This window comes from Culex pipiens, chromosome 3, assembly GCF_016801865.2.
Source record: "Culex pipiens pallens isolate TS chromosome 3, TS_CPP_V2, whole genome shotgun sequence".
Taxonomy (NCBI): Eukaryota; Metazoa; Arthropoda; class Insecta; order Diptera; family Culicidae; genus Culex; species Culex pipiens.
Window position 1 is genome coordinate 24,473,058 of NC_068939.1, and position 20,947 is coordinate 24,494,004.

Sequence of the window (20,947 nt, forward strand, 5' to 3'; positions counted from 1 at the left end):
GCTTCCAACTCTAATACAGTCCACTGGCCCTTCCTTCACTGGACTGGGCTCGAAGAGGTGTCTGGCGTAGACAGTGATGTTATATTGAAAATGTTTAATAACACGCTAATAAGAGGAAATGTTATTTATACATTTCAAAAACTCTCTTAATAACAAAATTTGTTATTCGTTCGGTATACTGACTTAAAAATAAAATTACCATAAATCGCACAAATGGAAAAGTTTCTAAGTATCCATAACACAATCTGTTTTTATTTTTTCTTTTGTTAAATATGTTTAGATCTATGGGATAATTTTGACCAATTTCGTCGGGATCATTATTTTGGCCATGAAATGGGGTCCTGAATCTAAAATTATTCTAAAAAGTTGAAATTTTGAAAGTAGATTTTTTAATTATTTGATATACCACCTAAGGGACTTTGCTGAAATTGGCTAGAACTATGGGATAATTTTGACCAATTTCGTCTGGATCATTATTTTGGCCATGAAATGGGGTCCTGAAGCTTAAATTATTCTAAAAAGTTGAAATTTTGAAAGCTGATTTTTTTTAATTATTTGATATACCCCCTTAGGGACTTTGCTAAAATTGGCTAGAACTATTGGATAATTTTGACCAATTTCGTCGGAATCATTATTTTGGCCATGAAATGGGGTCCTTAAGCTAAAATTATTCTAAAATGTTGAAATTTTGAAAATTGATTTTTTTAATTACTTGATATACTCCCTAAGGGATTTTACCAAAATTGGCTAGAACTATGACAAAATTTTGACCAATTTTATCGGGGTCATTTATTTCACCATGAAATGGGGTTTCAAGCTAAAATTAATCCGATAAAATTAACTTTTGAGAGTTCATTTTTTTTTAATTTTGTTATATTCCCTAACGGAATTGATTCATTTATTGAGAATTTTTGAAGTGTGAATAACAAAAACTGTTATTATTTTCACAGAGCCAGGAAGTCGGAGCTTACGTTGATGTTCGAGCTGGAGTGAGACCTCGGAGACTGCATCGGATTCAGAAAACTTTCAGCAACTTTTACTTGGAGTCGGAATCTGTGAAGTCGAGTATTTTTAGAGAGCTGAAGTCGTCGTTGACGTCATATCCTGCATGCAGAGTTGGAGTTGTCTTCAAAGTATGGATTCAAAGTCGCTTCGAGGTACCCGACTCTGCAGCCCTGAATAGTATAGAGGAGTTATGGCAACTGCAGGTTAATTTGCAAATTATAAATAAACCAAAACAATAACTTTTTTTGTTAAGGAGACATACCAGTTCAATAACATTTTTTGTTATTATGCTGCTCCACCTCTCCTCACAAAATAACAAATCTTGTTATTCCTTCATGATTCCTTCTGTGTTATTGGTTTGTTATTGCAATAACAACATAATAACAGTTTAAGTTATTCTTCGAACAAATCTTTGTTATTGATTTTTGTTATTTTAACAACTAATCCGATCATCTCAATAACATATTTCGATCTTCTCACAATATCAAAAACTGACCTTCCCAAGTTATTTCCGTCTGCTCGGGTTTTGCTTAATAAAAACAAATTACTACAAAAGTATTTCAAGTGTGAAGGTGTTCCGAAATTGAAGGATGGCTGTATTGAAATTATGAAAAAAATAATCTAGATGGGTAATTCTCTACCAACTCACACGAAATCGGGAAAAGTTGCCCCGACCCCTCTTCGATTTGCGTGAAACTTTGTCCTAAGGGGTAACTTTTGTCCCTGATCACAAATCTGAGGCCCGTTTTTTGATATCTCGTGACGGAGGGGCGGTACGACCCTTTCCATTTTTGAACATGCGAAAAAAGAGGTGTTTTTCAACAATTTGCAGCCTGAAACGGTGATGAGATAGAAATTTGGTGTCAAAAGGATTTTTATGTAAAATTAGACGCCCGATTTGATGGCGTACTCCGAAAAAACGTATTTTTCATCGAAAAAAACACTAAAAAAGTTTTAAAATTCTCCCATTTTCCGTTACTCGACTGTAAAAAATTTTGGAACATGTCATTTTATGGGAAATTTAATGTTCTTTTCGAATCTACATTGACCCAGAAGGGTCATTTTTTCATTTAGAACAAAAAATTTCATTTTAAAATTTCGTGTTTTTCTAACTTTGCAGGGTTATTTTTTAGAGTGTAACAATGTTCTACAAAGTTGTAGAGCAGACAATTACAAAAATTGATGTATAGACATAAGGGGTTTGCTCACAAACATCACAAGTTATCGCTATTTTACGAAAATAAGTTTTCAAAAAGTTACTTTTTGCGTTTCTCTTTGTTTCGTCGTCCGTGTCTACCACGGGTGACCATGAACGGCCATGATCGATGACGACCAACTTTTTCAAAACTTTTTTTCGTGAAATCGCGATAACTCGTGATGTTTATAAGCAAACTTCCTTATGTCTATATAACATTTTTTTTGTAATTATCTGCTCTACAACTTTGTAGAACATTGTTACACTCTAAAAAATAACCCTACAAAGTTAGAAAAAACACGAAATTTTAAAATGAAAAATTTTGTTCTAAATGAAAAAATTACCCTTCTGGGACAATGTAAATTCGAAAAGTACATTAAATTTCCCATAAAATGACATGTTCCAAAAATTTTTACAGTCGAATAACGGAAAATGAGAGAATTTTTAAAACTTTTTTAGTGTTTTTTCTATGAAAAATACGTTTTTTCGGAATTTTGAGTACGCCATGAAATCGGGCGTCTAATTTTACATAAAAGTTCCTTTGACACCAAATTTCTATCTCATCACCGTTTTAGGCTGCAAATTATTGAAAAACACCTCTTTTTTCGCATGTTCAAAAATGGAAGGGGTTGTACCGCCCCTCCGTCACGAGATATCAAAAAACGAACCTCGGATTCGTCATCAAGGACAAAAGTTACCCTTAAGGACAAAGTTTCACGCAAATCGAAGAGGGGTCGGGGCAACTTTTCCCGACTTCGTGTGAGTTGGTAGAGAATTAACCCTGAGTTTTTCACAAATTTCATCGATAATCAGGGTAGCCAGATTACCAAATAAATCTTTTCTCTGTGCCACATTTTGCCAGATTTTGCCTTCCTCACTTTACTGAGGAAAGGCTATAAAATCACTCGAAATATGAAATTCTTAATTTGACCACCTGAACCCACCTGCATGTACTGTACACATATCGACTCAGAATCAAATTCTGAGCAAATGTCTGTGTGTGTGGTGGGATGTTGATCGAAAAATTTGCACAGGTTTATCTCGGCACTGGCTGGACCAATTTGGACCGTTTTAGTCTCATTCGATCCGTCTTGGGGCCCCATAAGTCGCTATTGAAAATTATAAAGTTTAGTTTAGTACTTCAAAAGTTATGCTAATAAACGATTTTTACAAAAGTCTGGAAGATTGTAAAACGGGTGGTTTTTGTCAGAAACCTCGTCATTTTACAAATTTTTAGAAAGGTATTCAAAAGACCATTCCAACGAGTTAAATAGATTGCAGATCTGACAACCCTATCAAAAGATATAAGCACTTAAGTGTTATTTATACACTTTTTAGAGGCCGGATCTCACATATTTTGATGAAAACGTAGTTTGGATCTATAATGCGACCTGTCGTTGGATAGGTAATCAAAAGACCTTTGCAACGAGTTCAATAGATTGCAGATCTGATAACCCTATAAGCACTTAGGTTTTATTTATGCACTTTTTGGAGGCCGGATCTCACATATTTTGATGAGAACGTTGTCCGGATCTAAATGTGAGGAAGGCACCAACCACCTTAGGGTGAATTAAGTAACGTTTTTTCTGTAAATTTGAAACAACTTTTCGATTAAAACGAACGAGTTTGACCAAAAAAAATTTGAAATCTAGTAAATATTTATTTGATGATAGTAAGAATTGAACCTTTTCAAACAGAAAATTCATTTAAACCATGTGAATTCTTCAATAATTTATTTATAATTTTGAATAGAAAACCCTGACTTCAATGAAAAACGCCAAAACTTTGACAGGTTAGAGAAGAATGTAAAAAATGCCAGAATGCAATTTTGTGAGGAGATTATTTCTGAAATATCCATTCCAAAATTCCATTAAAACATTCAAATAAACACAACATTTGATAAAATGGATATTAATTAACTCGAAACATATAGTTTTTAAGAGCGAGTCCACGAGCAAAGCATACCCATCTCGCATCGATCTCACCAATCTGCCTGAAATTTTCAGGGGTTGTTAGTACATATAAAACTAGCATCTGGCCAAAATATGAGTACTCTAGCTCAACGCGAAGTGGGAAAAATCGGGACACAAAGTTTGAAGGTTCAAAACGTCAAAATTTTTAAAAAGGCTTTAACTTAGGCAAAATTCAATTTATTTTCAAAATTCAAAATGCATCTGAAAGGGCTTAAAAAATGCAACAAAATGCAGGATAGAACATCCCAATTGGTTGAATCTTAAGGGAATTACTGGCATTTTAGTGAAAAAATAGCATAATTTTCAAACTTAAATAAAAAAGTGTTCCATCCAGATATCAACTCTGCCATCTGAGACTGAGAACTCTTTGGGTAAGGCAGTTTAACGTAATAAATAGACACTTTTACTTTTAGTGAATTTTTCGGTTGTACATTTTTGCTCGGGGGACCCCTTAGATCCAATTTTCTGGTGATAATTTTATCATATTCGTGTTCCTGAGACAATTTCACAGTAGAAACATGCATAAAAATGTTTATTTTGATCCATTTTAACCCTTTAAAATATAAAAGTTAAAAAAATTTAAAAAGCTGCTTTTTTCTGGTGTCATTTAGTATCCTTGGAAACGAGCTTGATTTTCAATAAATGTGAATCGAAGATTTTTTTTTAACTTTTATTTTTTAAAGGGTTAAAATGGATCAAAATAAACATTTTTATGCATGTTTCAACTGTGAAATTGTCTCAGGAACACGAATATGATAAAATTATCACCAGAAAATGAGATCTAAGGGGTCCCACGAGCAAAAATGTACAACCAAAAAATTCACTAAAAGTAAAATTGTCTATTTATTACGTTAAACTTCCTTACCCAAAGAGTTCTCAGTCTCAGATGGCAGAGTTGATATCTGGATGGAACACTTTTTTATTTGAGTTTGAAAATTATGATATTTTTTCACTAAAATGCCAGTAACTCCCTTAAGATTGAACCAATTGGGATGTTCTATCCTGCATTTTGTTGCATTTTTTAAGCCCTTTCAGATGCATTTTGAATTTTGAAAATAAATTGAATTTTGCCTAAGTTATAGCCTTTTTAAAAATTTTGACGTTTTTGAACCTTCAAACTTTGTGTCCCGATTTGGCCCACTTCCCGTTGAGCTAGAGTGCTCATATTTTGGCCAGATGAAAGTTTTATATGTACAAACAACCCCTGAAAATTTCAGGCAGATTGGTGAGGTCCAAACGACGTCCCATACAAAGGGGTATGCCCTGTTCGTGGACTCGCTCTTAAATTCAAACGAGAAATTGTACATTTGCGATATTTCATTTACTCACTTTAGTGACTAACTTGTCATGGTCGTTTCTTTTGCAGCGCTCCTAGAAGGGGCAATGCACACCAAAATAAATGGCAAAGCAATAATCATATAAAACAAGCAACAAAGGAGACAGAACGGTAGTCCAGTTTTGAATTTCAATCAATACACCCACAGTCCCCAAACCATCAAATCCAACATGTTCACCAAGCTGGTTAGAACCCGAACTTCTTGATTCTCCAAATCAACTTATAACAATCTATCCCAACTCCTTCCACAGATCTGCATCGCCGCCCTGGCCATCTCGTGCGTTTGTGCCAAGCCCGGACTCGCGGTTGCCCCGGCGGCCTACGCTGCCTACAGTGCTCCGGTTGTGGCCGCGGCCGGTCCCGCCTTCGTGACCGCCCAGAGCTCGCAGGTCGTTGCCCGGAACTACAACGGAATCGCGCCGCTGGCCTACACCGCCGCCCCCGTTGCCGCTCCCCTGGCGTACGCTCCGGCCGTGGCCAAGGTCGCCGCTCCGGTGGCCTATGCTGCTGGCCCAGCTCCTCTGGCCTACACCGCCCCGATTGCCCCGGTGGCACGTGCCTTCGCCGCTCCTTATGCTGCTGCCCCATTCGGTGTCGCGCCTTATGCTGCCGCTCCGTTCGCCGCCGCCCCCTATGTGGCGTCCCCGTACGCGGCCTACCGGTACAACCCGTACCTGCTGTAAGGAGGAGCTGAAGAAGTGACCAACCACCAACCAAGGACTGAATGCGCGTGTGTAGATGCAGATCGTTAAGGGCTTGGACGAACTCGATCCAAGACTTGTGATGTTATTGTTGCGATAGTGAGATAAGAACGAAACAAAATATATTAAAAATTAAAATTAAAAAAAAGTCTTTGTGTTTTCATTAATATTTAAAAAAAATATAACTTTAAGTAAAGTAATAGTAAATAATAAAATTCTTCAATATGGTTTTTCATACAAACATTTTAGCATTTTGAAAACTAAGGGAACTATCGATATAATTTTGTATTCATCCCCTAAAGTACTGTATACCAAATTATTTACTACAAAGTTTGATTATGAATACAATCCGATTGTTACAGGATTAGGTCCATAATTTCGACAATTGTGGAATAAAAAGACAACCAATTTCTTGGTTGCTGTGCACTCTTGAATTTAATTGATGCATAATTGTACAAACAAAATGGGTATTTATTAGCCTGAAAAAAATCTGCATTTAGAAAAGGAATTTTATGATCGATGTATCATGGGATAAGTTTAGGTTTTTAGTAGAACTACTTATCACTTAAATTTTCACCAAATTCATTTTTTAAATGTTTCATGGTTATTCAACTGAAGAACGTAACCGTATAAATTTCGGTAAAATTCTATATTTAAAAATAACTTGCGATAAATTTTAATTGTTTGCGGTTTCTTCAAAAATTCAAAAAGCTGCGAATATTTTCTATTATGTTTTGTTTTTATTTCGATGTATCTGTGCTCTCTTGTTCAAAACTTGCTGGTATTCCTATCTAGTTAGCATAAGAGAGCACCGAGGCATCGATTTGTTGATCGAAAAAGTTGGAAAATAACTTGGTTTGAATGATTTTTTTTTTTCAATTTGCTCACTTTCAGGCTGACATTTGTAAGAAGTACAGCGACAGGCACCTTGTTTTTAAATTTTAAACGAAACTTTTTTTTTTGTTTTTTTTTAAGACGAACATGGACATCACGCCATGGCTGAAGGAGATTAATGTTGCAAATCAATGTATCTAAACCATTTCTTCGTGGAAAGGACGCTTAAGATGTCCTTTTCAAATATCTGTGACATGGAAATTATTTTACCCTGGAAATTTTTAATTTATTTTAATTTTGAAATTTTATATACTCTAAAAAGGAGCCGCACGATACTTCGTGAATCTTCACCTAAAACGAAGCTTTATGAATGATCTTGCGCCTCCATCAAAATATATGAAAAACTTAAAATATAATAAAAAAACAAATATCCACAAGTAAAATATTTTCTAGGTCACAAATATTTCCTTTTTTTAAGGTACATTAATATGCAATAATTATCACCTTCCGTCATATTTTTGTGGAACAAACAGTATGAGAAAATTCGTTCCAGTTGATATTATTTTGATTTTGTTTTTTTAATAATATTTGAAAAATAAATTAAAATTCTATATTTTGTTCTACACATTTTTTTATTAGTTCATTTTTGTACTGAATTCTTGAGATTTGTTCAACGATAATTTTCAACGATATCAAAATAGTTTACCTAAAATCAACAACAACATCAACAATCAATGATTATTTCAAAATTTGTTGCAACTTGTTTGGATATTTTTTGTTAGTTTCAATTATTTTAAATGCAACACTTTGATTTTCTTGTAATCAGTTATAAACAAAATGCGCATGTTGAGTTCCAAGTAAGAGATTGTTATTATCGTTGATTATTTGTTACAAAAGTTAAACTGTCAGTGACTTTTTTCGATTTGCAAAAACAGTGATTACTATTTTTATTTTTATGTACTTCGTAATTTTTTCCTCAAAAATGATTTAACTTAAAGCTTCCAATACATATGCTATCGGGGTAAAAGATGACTGTGTGTGTCCTTTTTTCAGAAATAACTGGATGAAATTTGGTCAAATTTGAATTGAAAAGGCACATAAATATAGGCAAAAGGAAGCATTCAAAAACTGACTACATAACCAATATGTTTTATTATTTTTAAAATTATGATACTACATACTTGGGTAAGAGGTAATCATTTAGTGATTATAGTGTAATAACACAATTAGAGCTTTTCAATCACAATAAAAAGTTTCAAAAACATAATGTCATCTGATAAATCAATTAAAAATAAAAGATGTTTTGTAAATAAAGCTGTTCTATAGGAAATACTGAACAATAAAAAAACATATTTTTTGTTAAATTTAAGATAACTCCGGCTCCGACTCCGACTCCGGGTTATCAGAAATCTTCGGCTCCGACTCCGACTCCGACTCCAGCTCTTAAAATTTAGCCGACTCCGGCTCCGACTCCGACTCCAGCTGTTTGAGTTTTGACGACTCCGACTCCGACTCCGACTCCAAGTCCCTAAAAAGACCCGACTCCACCGACTCCGGCTCCGACCCTGGTTTGTACAAACAAATCCAGGCATACGAACAAACTGGAAAACTGTCAGAAGTGCAAGTTTGTTTGTTTGTTTGCGGTAGTGTAATGGCTTCATCAGTGCGAATCCTTCCCGGTATGGAATGATTTTCGACTAAATAAAATAATCACTATTGTAAGTCTGGTACAAATTTTATTTAAAGGTTTTGGTTTTTTTTTTTAAGTTGATCAATAATAAAAAATTTAAACATCTAAATGTAAAAAAAGGTTTTTTCCAGACAAACTCCCATACAATATTCAATCACCTTCCGCCAACCCGGGGTTTTACCAATCGCTTAAAATTTGGAGAGGTTGTTTTAGACCCCAGAAAAAAACCAAAAATATATTGCTGATTTGATCTGAGACATTTTCATTTTTTTCAATACAACTTGATTTCATCCTATTATGATATTTATTTGCTCTAATATCGCTCGTTCAATATACATATATTTAAAAATAAATGGTTGATGTCAAGAACACTCAAAGTCAAAGTCGCGTGCCAACAGCTCGCTGACTCAGCTGCTGGTTGCAAACGCCTTCCTTTTAATGCCAATTGCACAACCGACTATGTCATCCTGCCACGCTTCGCCTGCAAATAACGGTTCACCATTCCAACCGACAACTCTAGTTTAAATGGCTATCAATCCCATCAGTAGTCAAGCGCCATCCCCGGACAGTATCCTTGCGACGGCGTACCATCTGGCGTAATCGAACCGTAATTTACTTCAATCACGTACTTTTCGATACATTTCAGCTGTTCGGTCAAAAGGATGAGCTTATATTTACTAGATTTGGTATAAAAACGGATTGTAATTCGGTAGTTGTTATCAGTTGCATTTCAACCAATCAAATAACCAAATCAACCCAAAATGTTCACCAAACTGGTAAGTTACTCTAAAATCCGCAAATTTTAGAACCTTCTAAAATTCTCAACCCTCTCTTCTGTAGTTCTTCATTGCCTCGCTGGCCATCGCCTGCGCCAGTGCCAAGCCCGGACTCGTGGCCCCTGCCCTGGCCTACAGCGCCCCTCTGGTGGCGGGAGCTCCTGCCCTGGCGGCCTACACCGCCGGATACGCCGGACTGGCCCACGTTGGAGACTCGGCCGTGGTCACTTCGCACAACTCGCAGGTCATCAACCCGGCCTATGCTGCCTACACGGCTGCCGCTCCGTTTGCGTACGCAGCCAGCCCTGCCCTGGCTGGGGCTCCTCTGGCGTACACGGCCGCTTCCCCGTACGTTGCCCCTTATGCCGCTCCGTACGCCTATGGACGGTATCTGCTGTAAAAAGTGGTGATAGAAGACCGAGGATTTAGGACAATTGACGGCTGGAAATGATTCATAAATAAAGTACAAATCATATTCAACAAAAATTATACTTATTTGTTTTATTTTCTTTTTTTTTACACAACCGAAACATTTTTTAATACAATTAAATCATGAAATTTCAATTTTAAAACAAGAAGTCTGAACTCATTGGAACAATATGCATTTTTTTTAATAATATTGATGAAAAAAACGTTTAAAAACTTCTATTAAACAATCAAATTAAAAATACGCGTTGGATAATAATTTGAAAAAAAAGCATTCAAATATGTAAATGCATTAATTTTGACTATGGTAAGTGAATTTTCTAGCTCTCATCTACCATTTTATTTAAACAAAGCACGCTAAAGCTAAAAAGAAAATCAGCCCCTGTTCGCATGAATGTCTCTTTCAGGAAACATTCAGTACTTTTTTCTAGAAATTTGGAGGAAATCCAGTTTTTTAGTGAAAACTTAACACGTAGCCTGTGGGACAAACTTGCTTTGTGTTTTTTCTGAGCTTGCTGTTTTTTTCCAGTAGGACATTTATGCGAACATGGGCAGTAAAAGGATTGCAAGGCATCAGCGTGAAAATTTAGGTCAAATTTTAACCTATTGATCATTCTTGGGATTAGTGAATTTTCAAGCTGATCCCCATCCCTCTTTAGTTTGTTTTGATTAGAAAAAGAGGAACGTTCCATTCCTGATCGAGTAAATTAAAATATGTTGTCTGGGAAATACATTTTTAATTAGATTAAATTAAAATAACTGTGCAAAAAAACAAGTATTTTGAAAGTTTTTTTTTTTTTTTTAATTTGACTAGAAGTTTTTTTTAATTTTTCATTCGCTTGCCAAATTTATTGCTACACCCAAAGGAAAAATATATCTCAAAATCTGCAACATTGGATTTGCTGCAGAAAATGTCATATTTTATAACATTTTTTGCAGCAAGCCCGTAGATCATTTTTGCCCGCGTGTAAAAATTTCAGCGATCTGCAGTTCTCACCAACACATATAAAGCTGGCCCGTCCCCGAGCAACACTCCAAAGAGAAGCATATCTTGGTGCTCTTTCACTCACTTTTCATCAAGCGTCCATGGCGCGGTGGTAGCGTGTCGGATCAATAACCAAGAAGTTGGTGGTTCAATCCTCGTTCTGCTAAGTGCTTTTTTTTTTGTGAAATACAATCAAAAAGCCGTCGGTAATGTCGATAATTGTCGGTAACGGGCAAAAATGTCATACTCCTTTATCGCAAAAAATGCATGAGGACAGATTTCATGCAGATTCTGATATACTTTCATGCCGCCATGCATCACAATCATGCGACTGCCAGTTGGGTGTAGAATATCCAATTACATCAAAATGAATTATTGTTCAAATCATAGTTGAATGGTACCCCAAAACTCTATTAGGTTATTTGAAATACGGAATTGTAATTTGATTAATTACTAATAAAATAAATTGAATTGAATTGAAAAAATCTGAGTACTTAAGCAGACATGCCTAAATTCGACATCTATTGAATTAATTCTGAAAGAAAAGAATTTTACTCATAACAATTCTTTGCAGCTAATATTTTTTGTCTTAGACGGTTGAAAGTTTATTTTTCTTGCACACAAATATTCTTTAAAAAAAATTCAAGCTGTAATATTTCGATGTTTTGTAACAGGCATGCCGCGAAATTTCAATGTTTTTACCTTGAAAAATAATTTACTTTGCCTCAAAGGTCAAAGATTTTTTGCGTCATTAATGTTTCTATGGAAAGTTCAAAATATTTTAAAAAAACACTGTATTTTGAGGAGGGATTTCCTAGTCTATTCAGTGTCTTCAACAAAGTTGTTGGTTAAAATAAGGACACATAAAAAATTGGTTTACGAAAAATATTTAATTTTTAATTACACTTTTCATTACAAAATGTTATTCAACTTCCCAATATACGGTATTGTTTGCTTTGGATAAATTTGAATTAGGCAACTATTGCACTAATGATCAGGATAATACAAAATCTGGTTATGATTTTTGAAAAATTATGTGATACTTCGTCATCTTGAAAAATAAAACATGTATTTTCTAATTTGCAAACGAAATTGATTGCACTTTTTTTTCAAAAACCATGTTCAAGTAATATGCATTTTTAATTTTTTTTTTTTTTGAAAATGATCGTTGTCACAAGATTGCACACAAGCGATGAAATGATAAATAATCAGAGGACACCGATAAATACTCACTTTTCATAAAATTTTAATCAGTGCAGGAACCACCTGTTCGATTAACGAAAACCTTGAAAAAGAAAGAAATTTTTTTAATAGTCTTAAAAAAGAGGTGATTATCTTAGCTTTTTAAAAACACTTTTACTTCATAACATGTTTATGAAATAAAAAAAAAGATATTATCTGTCAATTTTTGACCTATGAGTGCATATTACTTGATAACGGTTATTGAAAAAGAATTCAGTCATTTTCGATTGCAAATAAGATTTAAAATGTTTTTTTTTCTCCAAAAATCGCTTTTTTTCAAAAATCATAAGATTTTTTGAACCGATTTTGGTTCTTTGCTTCTATTTTTTATTCAACCAAGTTGGAAATTTGTTGCGTTTGTAAAACGAAAGTATGCGAACCGGTTGCTTCAAAAAAGTTGATTTCATCATTCAGAGTTTGGAAAATATTTACCATCAATCTATAAAAATTGATTTTCTCGAAAAGTTGTGAATGGTCGTTACCACAAGCGACGATTTTTTAAATGACACTGTCTAGAAAAATAAACGTTTGATTTTAAGGATAAATAATGAAATTTTTGTGACTTAAATAAGTTTTGTTTTGACTTTGGAAGATCAGACCTTTGCAGTGAATTCATTCTTACTGTTCATTGTAAGATAGTTATTTAGATGTGTTGCCTTCCTCACCTCAATGAGGAAAGGCTATAAAATCACTCGAAAAATGAACTTCTTTATTCGACCTCGTAGACCCACCTTCACGTATACCTATCGACTCAGAATCAAATTCTGAACAAATGTCTGTGCGTGTGTCTGGATGTGAGTCCGTGCACCGAAAAATATGCACACGATTATCTCCGGACTGGCTGAACCGATTTGGACCGTTTTGGTTTCATTCGATCCGTCTTGGGGTCCCACAAGACTCTAGTTAATATTATCAAAAGTTATGCTAAAAAAACGATTTTAACGAAAGTCCGGAAGATTGTAAAAAGGGTGGTTTTTGTAAGAAAACCCGTCATGTTATACATTTTCAGAAAGGTATTTAAAAGACCTTTCTAACGAGTCCAAAAGATTGAAGATCTGACAACCCTATCAACAGTTATAAGTACTTTAGTGTTAGTTAGTTTAGTTTTTTTGAGGCCAGATATTGATAAAAAATAAGTGTTATTTATAAACTTTTTTGAGTTTGTGTAGTGTATTCACTTTATGAATGCGAGGAAGGCACCAACCATCTAAAGGTGGATTAAGTAACGTTTTTTAGATTAACCGAGATTTTGAATATCTGGGGTTGCTGGTGTCAGATATCGCCTGGATTGATTGATGACGGATGTGATGTGTACTTTTTATGAGATGGATAGGTACTTAAAACACATTCTGCAAGATAAAAATTAGTATGATCCATATACGTCAAAAAGATGCCCAAGCCAAAACAATTGTAATTAAAATAAAATAATACTTTTTTTGTTCAAATGTGTTTACTTTTGATTGCTATTTTTTTGTTCAAACTAAAAAATATCACTGTCGGTATTAGGGATCCATGTTTAATCACAAATAAAGCCTTGGGTTTCCTTCGTTTGATAACTCTGGATCACCGTTCACTTGTACAGCACCGGAGCGGCGGCCACGTACGGTGCCGAGTAGGCCAACGGAGCAGCAGCAACGTACGGGGCGGAAGCGTACGCCGCCAGCGGGGCTACCGTAGCGATGTTTCCGTGGTAGGTGCGCTCGTACACGGCTCCTCCTGCGGTGTAGGCATAGGCAGCTGGGGCGGCGACCACCAGCGGGGCACTGTAGGCCAGCACACCGGGCTTGGCCTCCGGCTTGGGCTCGGCCGCAACCGACGCAACGGCGATCAGGGCAAACAGGCAGACCTGGGAGGGAGAAGAGTTGGGTTAGAATTGTTCTTGGAGTTTCGAATTGCTTTGAAGAACTTACAATCTTGAACATTTTGAGTGAGGTTTTGGTGATTGAACAACGGGAAGTAGTTGATTGAAGATTTGATTAGTAGTAACTGATGCTTTTGGTCTGAAATCGGATCGTTTTTATACGAAAACTCACCAACGGTAAATCAGTTTTAAAAAGCAAAGTCTTTGGGTGGGAGAGGTAGAACTTTCGAGGACTTCCTTGGGTTAATTTGTCTACGCAACATAACTGGACGTGAATTCACAAAAAGGACAAAGAACTCTCATTGATATTGTCAACCGATTATCACGATGCCTCTATTTGAATATAGATATTTCCAAAAATAGAGACGAACATACTTAGACAGTTACTTTAACCAGTGACCAGTCTGAGCCATGCAATTGCTTAAAGAATCGGACCAAAACCAATTGGTATTTCACAGCTGTTCCACGATTACCATACGGTGTGTCATCGTTGGCAATCAATCGGCACATGCCTGGTCATAATCAATGCCACCATCACGCGGACGCAAGACATGTACTCGGGCATGGTAACTTTATTAATTCTAGTTGGACGATAACTTCGATGTCCTTTGCGTAGAGTCACGTCCCAGCCAAGTCGCGTGTCCTCGAAAGTTCTACCTCCCCCGAGCGTTGGATATTTTGACATTGTTCGATGCAAGAAGTTTAAAGAACTTCGGTTCAAAATTGGTTTAGGTATAAAAACGACCAGATTTCAGACCAAAAGCATCAGTTACCATTACCCAAATCTTCAATCAACTACTTCCCGTTGTTCAATCACCAAAACCTCACTCAAAATGTTCAAGATTGTAAGTTCTTAAACCAATTTCTCAACTCCAAGAACAATTCTAACCCAACTCTTCTCCCTCCCAGGTCTGCCTGTTTGCCCTGATCGCCGTTGCGTCGGTTGCGGCCGAGCCCAAGCCGGAGGCCAAGCCCGGTGTGTTGGCCTACAGTGCCCCGCTGGTGGCCGCCGCTCCAGCTGCCTATGCCTACACCGCAGGAGGAGCCGTGTACGAGCGCACCTACCACGGAAACATCGCTCCGGTGGCCCCGCTGGCCGCGTACGCCTCCGCCCCGTACGTTGCTGCTGCTCCGTTGGCCTACTCGGCACCGTACGTGGCCGCCGCCCCGGTGCTGTACAAGTGAACGGTTCCAGGAGTGATTGAGTAACAGATTCCCAGCGCTAGTCGTGTTTCGTATTTTTCTCGGAACATTTGAATATTTATGACAACTATTGAAAAAATATAAAGCAAGATTATTTAAAAATCAATTTAAGTTGAGTTTCATTGTTGTAACCAAGCTCCATTATCTTTTATATATAAAAAAAATATAACAATTGAAACAACAAGCCCTGGTCTCAATATTTAAATGAAAAAATTGTTTTAAAATGCATTTTACACTAGTTCAGCTGCTTTGCAATCATAAGTTTAAAAAAAGTAAGAAGTAATGAAAACAAAAATTTTAGCGAAAAAAAAGTTTGTGCGGTACTGTACCACGAAAATTTATAAAAATTCTTGAGATTTTTCATAAACCCAAACATGCTAAAAATTAGCGCAGAGAAATTAATTTTGAATTGATTTCAGCTGGTTGCACTTGTATTTGCATTGAAATTTTAAAGTTTTTTTTAAATTTATTTTTTTACCCTGATTATTAGGGCCGATTTTGATAAAAAAAATCTGCTCAGGCAACTGCAAAGCAAAGCAACCCACTTTAACGACCCCCGGGTCTTTTGTGGGCTCTGTTGCAAGTTTCTGCTCATTTCTAGGCATCCGAAGGTTATGTGTGGTGAGTCACCCAAAACCTCTTTTACGCAAATGGACTGACGTTTTACTTCCCCATCCGATAGAAGCCCAGAAGGATAAGGCGGGAATCGAACCCACGCCCCATAGCATCTTAGGGATCGGCAGCCGAAGCCGCTAACCACCGCGCCACGAGGCTCAGACAACTGACAGACTTTTAATTTTTAATAGTTCAATAGTTTCCGAGAAATCGCTATTTGAAAAATAAATTTAACTTTGAAAGGCGGTACTTTAGCCCGAGAAGTCCGGCCAACAAAGTTAAAAAAGAAAAACTTCAGGGAACATTCTCAGCTATCTCCCCTCTCTTTCCTTAAACATAAAACAAAATCAAAAATTAAAGAAATACGTATTTTGAATGATGAACTTTAAGTGATTAAAAGTCAAATGTCAAAATCAGTGCTTCGGGTCTTTTTCGAGTACTTTTTTTCAAATGTCCCAATCATAACAATCCAATTTGTTGCAGAATTTCAAATATTCGTCTTCATATTTTGTATGACCAACCGCAACATTTTATGGAGCCGTGGATGGAAAAACTAATGATGTAAATGGTTTCTTGTGCGTGGACAAAGTTTCATTCCAATAAAAAATACAAAATAAAAATCTGTAAGAAAGAAAGAAGTTCTAGAGAATAACTCTACTTACATCAACTAGAACGCCTGCAGTTATACTCATCCCGTTCGAAATAAAGTGTGACAGGCGTTAGTCGTTGCTCGAATGTGCCTCATCGGTCAAACTGGTTTTTCAGAGCAACTCGAACTTTATTCTCACGCAGCCATGGCTTGGATGCCGTACTAACTAGGGGGAAAATCACGCATGTTTGGTCAACCCTTTACGTTCACGCTTCGTAGCAAAACAATACTCAACATATTTGTTTTGGAATTGGTCAGAAGATAATTTAAACTTTTCAGAATAATTGAATTTGATGAAAAGGTTTGAAGTTCTAATGTTACTAAGAACAGTTAGAATTGACTAAAATGAACATAAGAATTAGATAAGTAATTTTAATAAAGCTGACATCACTAGTTTTTAAAATACAAAAAAAAGATGTGATTTTTGCTTAGTGCATAAGTACTTCTTGTAAACAATTTAAAAAATTCGGCTTCACACATTTGTACACAAAAAACAGTTGTAACTAGTTTCTATGATAAAAGTTTTAATTGTAATTGTAACATAACTCAGAAGTATTATCAATTTAATAAAACTAAGCTTATTGATTTCTCAAAATTGATGGTTCATGCTACAAAAAATGAATAGGAGGTAACAAAAATTGATATTTCATTGAAAAAGTATTTTTCTCATCTGAAATTTATAGATTTATCTTTTAATGATAAATTTTACTTAAAATATACAATTTGCATAATTGTTGGTAGACATTTCGGAGAAACATGATTATAAATGTAACAATCACTGTACACTGAAATAAAAAACGAAGTTGACTTTATAGCTGTCGGCAATTATTGCTAGTACCAACCACTAGTGTCTTCCTTTTATCTACAAGGACTTCGCCGCCCTGGGCTCCTAAGTGTATGAAAGTATGGCACGGAGCGACAGCGCCGAATACCCATATTTACACAAAGAATTTTAGTGCGCCCGCCCAAGGATTCGAACCGGCGACCTCTGGATTGTGAGTCCAGTGCGCGTTCCGATTGATCCACACGGGCGGGAAATAAAAAAATAGTACCAAATTCCTTTATACTAGAAATTTTGCATCTTTTCCTTATTTAGCAATCGGGTTTTCCTTAATAAGGAAAGGAGCCGAAATTCCTAAAATTTAGGAATTTGGTACTGATTTTTTTTCAGGGTAGGGAATAATAATATTTATCCTTGAAATCAATGTCATTCTGTTTTACCGAAGCTCATTTTAACAAGAAAAATAAAACAAAATGGAAAAATAAAGAATGTTTTCAAAGCAGTGATAGAGCACAAACACCATGCATTCACATTTTGTAATTTGTAAAATTCGACAGTTATTATGATATATTAGTTAAAAATGTTTTTTTTTTTTGTATTTGGAAGGTAATTTTGTAACACATTTTCCTACAGTAGATTTACTCGATTTTTAAACACCCATAAACTCTGTTCGCAACTTTGAATTAATTAGCTCAGCATTGGATAGTAATATCACACATGTAATTCATCAACGAAATTATTGAAATGAAAATGCAGTTTCCTAAAATTTTCACTATTATATTCAAAGGCATTTTTATTTACTGTCACGCTTCATATTTATATCTGGCAAAATATTTTTCATGATACTGTATGTTTTCTTGTAAAAATTTAAATTATTTTTCGAATACATTATTCATATATGTCTTTGTAAAAACATTGAAGGAGTTTTGCACAGAAACTTTCTTTTTTTTCGCCATTACAGTCGAAACAAGGACAAAATTATGATTTTCCCGTTTCCCAGGAAATTTTAAAAATTATAACCAATGCAGACATACTTCAACAACTTGCTCCTTTGATATTTTTCTAAATTTATTGTACGATTTGGTGTATTGCTCTTAACATCAGAAAAAATAAATATTTAATATCCTTAAATACAATTATTTTTAAGGCTGTCAAAGCATTAATTGATCCTATCACGTAATTTGGAAATTGAATTTACTGTTTTTTTTCCCAAAATATTGATCAGAATCATGGTCAAATTTTCAGAATTTTCGTAATCTTGGGAAATTGGTCTCTCTAATTGGACCCTAATCGGTCATAAAATGTGATAAATGATTTTAATTTTGCTCGATTTGTAACACATTAATTTTCAACTTAGATTCTTTTTATGAATAAGAAAGTTTTACTGGTCCTAAGTATCAGAAAAGTTTTATAAAGACAAACATGTTATTTAAACAGGAGAACCAAGATAAGTTATCAAACCATGTTTTCCTGAGATTCAAAGAATTCATCTAACTGAACTGCTCGATTCAAACATTCAACCACCGCATCTCTTCGAGCAGATGTTCATTCGTTTCTTTTGCCACCATTCATGCCTTCAACACAGCTGCAGCATTCCACCACAAAACCATTCATTTTCAAACTCTCTTTACAAACATCTCTCTCTCTCTCTCTCTCTTCGCAGCAAAGAAAGAAAGTCCGGATACGCGTTTTGGTATGCGTGTGTGTCTGTCGCGTGTGCATGAATTTCGCGCACATGCTCTCTCTCCCAATCTGATTGTTTGTGTGTCTTACTGCTCGCACTCTTCGCGCAACCATTCCAACCACTTTTGGGTTCAGTTCAGTTGACTGTGTTCGTTGTGTCACTCTCAGTCGGTCTCTCTGTGCAGTGTGTCCGGTGGTGTGTCTAGTTGTTCAGTTTCACACTGTTAATCGACTCACAGCTGATGCGAATCTCTTGTTAAAGGTAGTTAAAGGTAGAAGGGAGTGTTTTTAAAAGTGTAGAAAATAAAGAAGTTATGCGAAAAGCAACGATTTCAGTAGTAAAATAGGAAAGATAAAGTGTGACAGAAGAAAGGTAAAGAATAAAAAAGAGACCCTTGAAGAGCGAACAATAGAAAAAAGTGCGAGAGGAATCAAGAGCAGGAGAGCGAGAGTAAACCAGTTTTAAAAAAATTTCTCTTCCCTTGATTTTTCCATTCCACGGCTGCTGTCAGTGCAGAAAAAATTTCATCCGCGAAAAGGTGTGTTTTTCCCCGTCGCCCTGTTTTTGAAAATCGGTGGAAAATTGTGCCCTGCAGCAGATTCGGTGTCTTAAACGACACGGTCGACGTCGTGTGTTCGAATCTCGGTGCCTCTACCAGCTTTGCTCGTTTCGTGTGAGGTGTTTTCGCCCAGCAGTGTGTAGCGAATTAGTTCTTTTTTCTTTCCCTTGTTCTGTTTCGCAGTTCAACGCAGTTGCCCCTTGAAAACCACAGCGAAGAAGCAGAAGCAAAAAGTTAAAGAGCAACATTTTCAAGGAAATTCCCCCGAAAAAGAAAATTCGCGATTCCCACGAAGTGGGATAGATTTTTCGGTTCGATTGGTTTCGGTTTCAATTCGCGCAGTCTTCTTTTTCCTCTGTGTGTGCCTCCTATGCCTTGAGAAGAAAGGATTCGAGAAAATTTTCTTACTAATATACATACCAGTGCACACACAAACACACGCTCACACCCAGGTTGTAACAATACTACAACCACATTGCGTTTTTTTTCTTTCTCTCCTCCCTGTGTGCAGCAGCAAACCCAATAGTAAGAAGCAAAGGAGAAGTGAAAAGAAGTGTGCGATCAAGCAATAAAATCGAAAAAAGTGTGCCCATCTAGCAAAAGTAAAGCAAAAAGCAAGAAAGAAAAAAGAGTTTTTTTACAGGCTGTAAAAACCGAGCTGCATGTTTTTCTCGCAGTGTTTTTTCCCTTCAGAAGGATTTTCCTGCGCCCCCGGTGCGGTTCGCAAAGTTGGCAGAGTTTTCCTGCAAATGGTAAGTTTTTATCGTGCCGTTTAGAGTTTAAAAACTTAAATTAGCATATCATTCGATGAAATTTGGGGGAAATTTGAATAAGAAAGCAGTAGGGAATAGACGGAATGAAGGCAGAAAAAAAGTCTGCATAAAATTGATAATTTTTCTCTGTCACCAACACTAGCCCGCGCCAAAGGGCACCCACTCTAGTAAATTTACAGTGGCTGTCGAAAAAATGAAATAGTAATGATTTTTTACCAATTTTTTGGGTTCTGAAAACATTTTAGCCAGTAGACAGTGCGGGGGCAAAAACTTTGAAAATAATTGCAACGGCCTTAAAACGATAAATCACAGATAAAAAGATGTATCAAAATTATTGGAGACATCCAATATCAACAGAATTTATCTAAATTATTCAAATTACAAAAAATATTAGAGAAAATATTTTTGTCCCCCAAAATATTTTCTCAAAAAACTTTTTTTTTAGAATTTCAATGGAAATTTAAGTGCAATCAGATGAAATCAATTTTAAATGCATTCCACTGCGTTTAGAATAATTTCCAGAACCGCAAAAAGTGTTTTTAAGTTTTTTTGTTTTCGCAAAAAAATATTTTTTTGAAAAACTAATGATTGCAAAACACGAGTGTACAATGCATTATAAACCACGTTTTTCATTCATATGTTGAGACTAAGGCTTTTTA

General features: G+C 35.8%; 3 protein-coding genes across 3 annotated transcripts; 2 read left to right on the forward strand and 1 right to left on the reverse strand.

The window, feature by feature from the left end:
* The first annotated feature begins 5,555 nt into the window (after positions 1-5,555).
* LOC120431646 (cuticle protein 16.5-like) lies at positions 5,556-10,001 on the forward strand. The gene is made up of 4 exons (XM_052709317.1): positions 5,556-5,694; positions 5,761-6,188; positions 9,495-9,510; positions 9,575-10,001. The coding sequence occupies exons 1-4, from the start codon at positions 5,680-5,682 to the stop codon at positions 9,908-9,910; spliced, it is 795 nt and encodes a 264-aa protein (XP_052565277.1). The 5' UTR covers positions 5,556-5,679; the 3' UTR covers positions 9,911-10,001.
* A 3,576-nt stretch (positions 10,002-13,577) lies between these two features.
* LOC120431645 (cuticle protein 16.5-like) lies at positions 13,578-14,169 on the reverse strand. Its single transcript, XM_039596752.2, has 2 exons — positions 14,074-14,169; positions 13,578-14,009 (listed from the first exon to the last, which is right to left on the reverse strand). Exons 1-2 carry the CDS (start codon positions 14,083-14,085, stop codon positions 13,734-13,736), a joined length of 288 nt encoding a protein of 95 aa, XP_039452686.1. The 5' UTR covers positions 14,086-14,169; the 3' UTR covers positions 13,578-13,733.
* Positions 14,170-14,757: 588 nt separating this feature from the next.
* LOC120431644 (cuticle protein 16.5-like) lies at positions 14,758-15,333 on the forward strand. The gene is made up of 2 exons (XM_039596751.2): positions 14,758-14,869; positions 14,934-15,333. The coding sequence occupies exons 1-2, from the start codon at positions 14,858-14,860 to the stop codon at positions 15,207-15,209; spliced, it is 288 nt and encodes a 95-aa protein (XP_039452685.1). The 5' UTR covers positions 14,758-14,857; the 3' UTR covers positions 15,210-15,333.
* Positions 15,334-20,947: the final 5,614 nt, after the last annotated feature.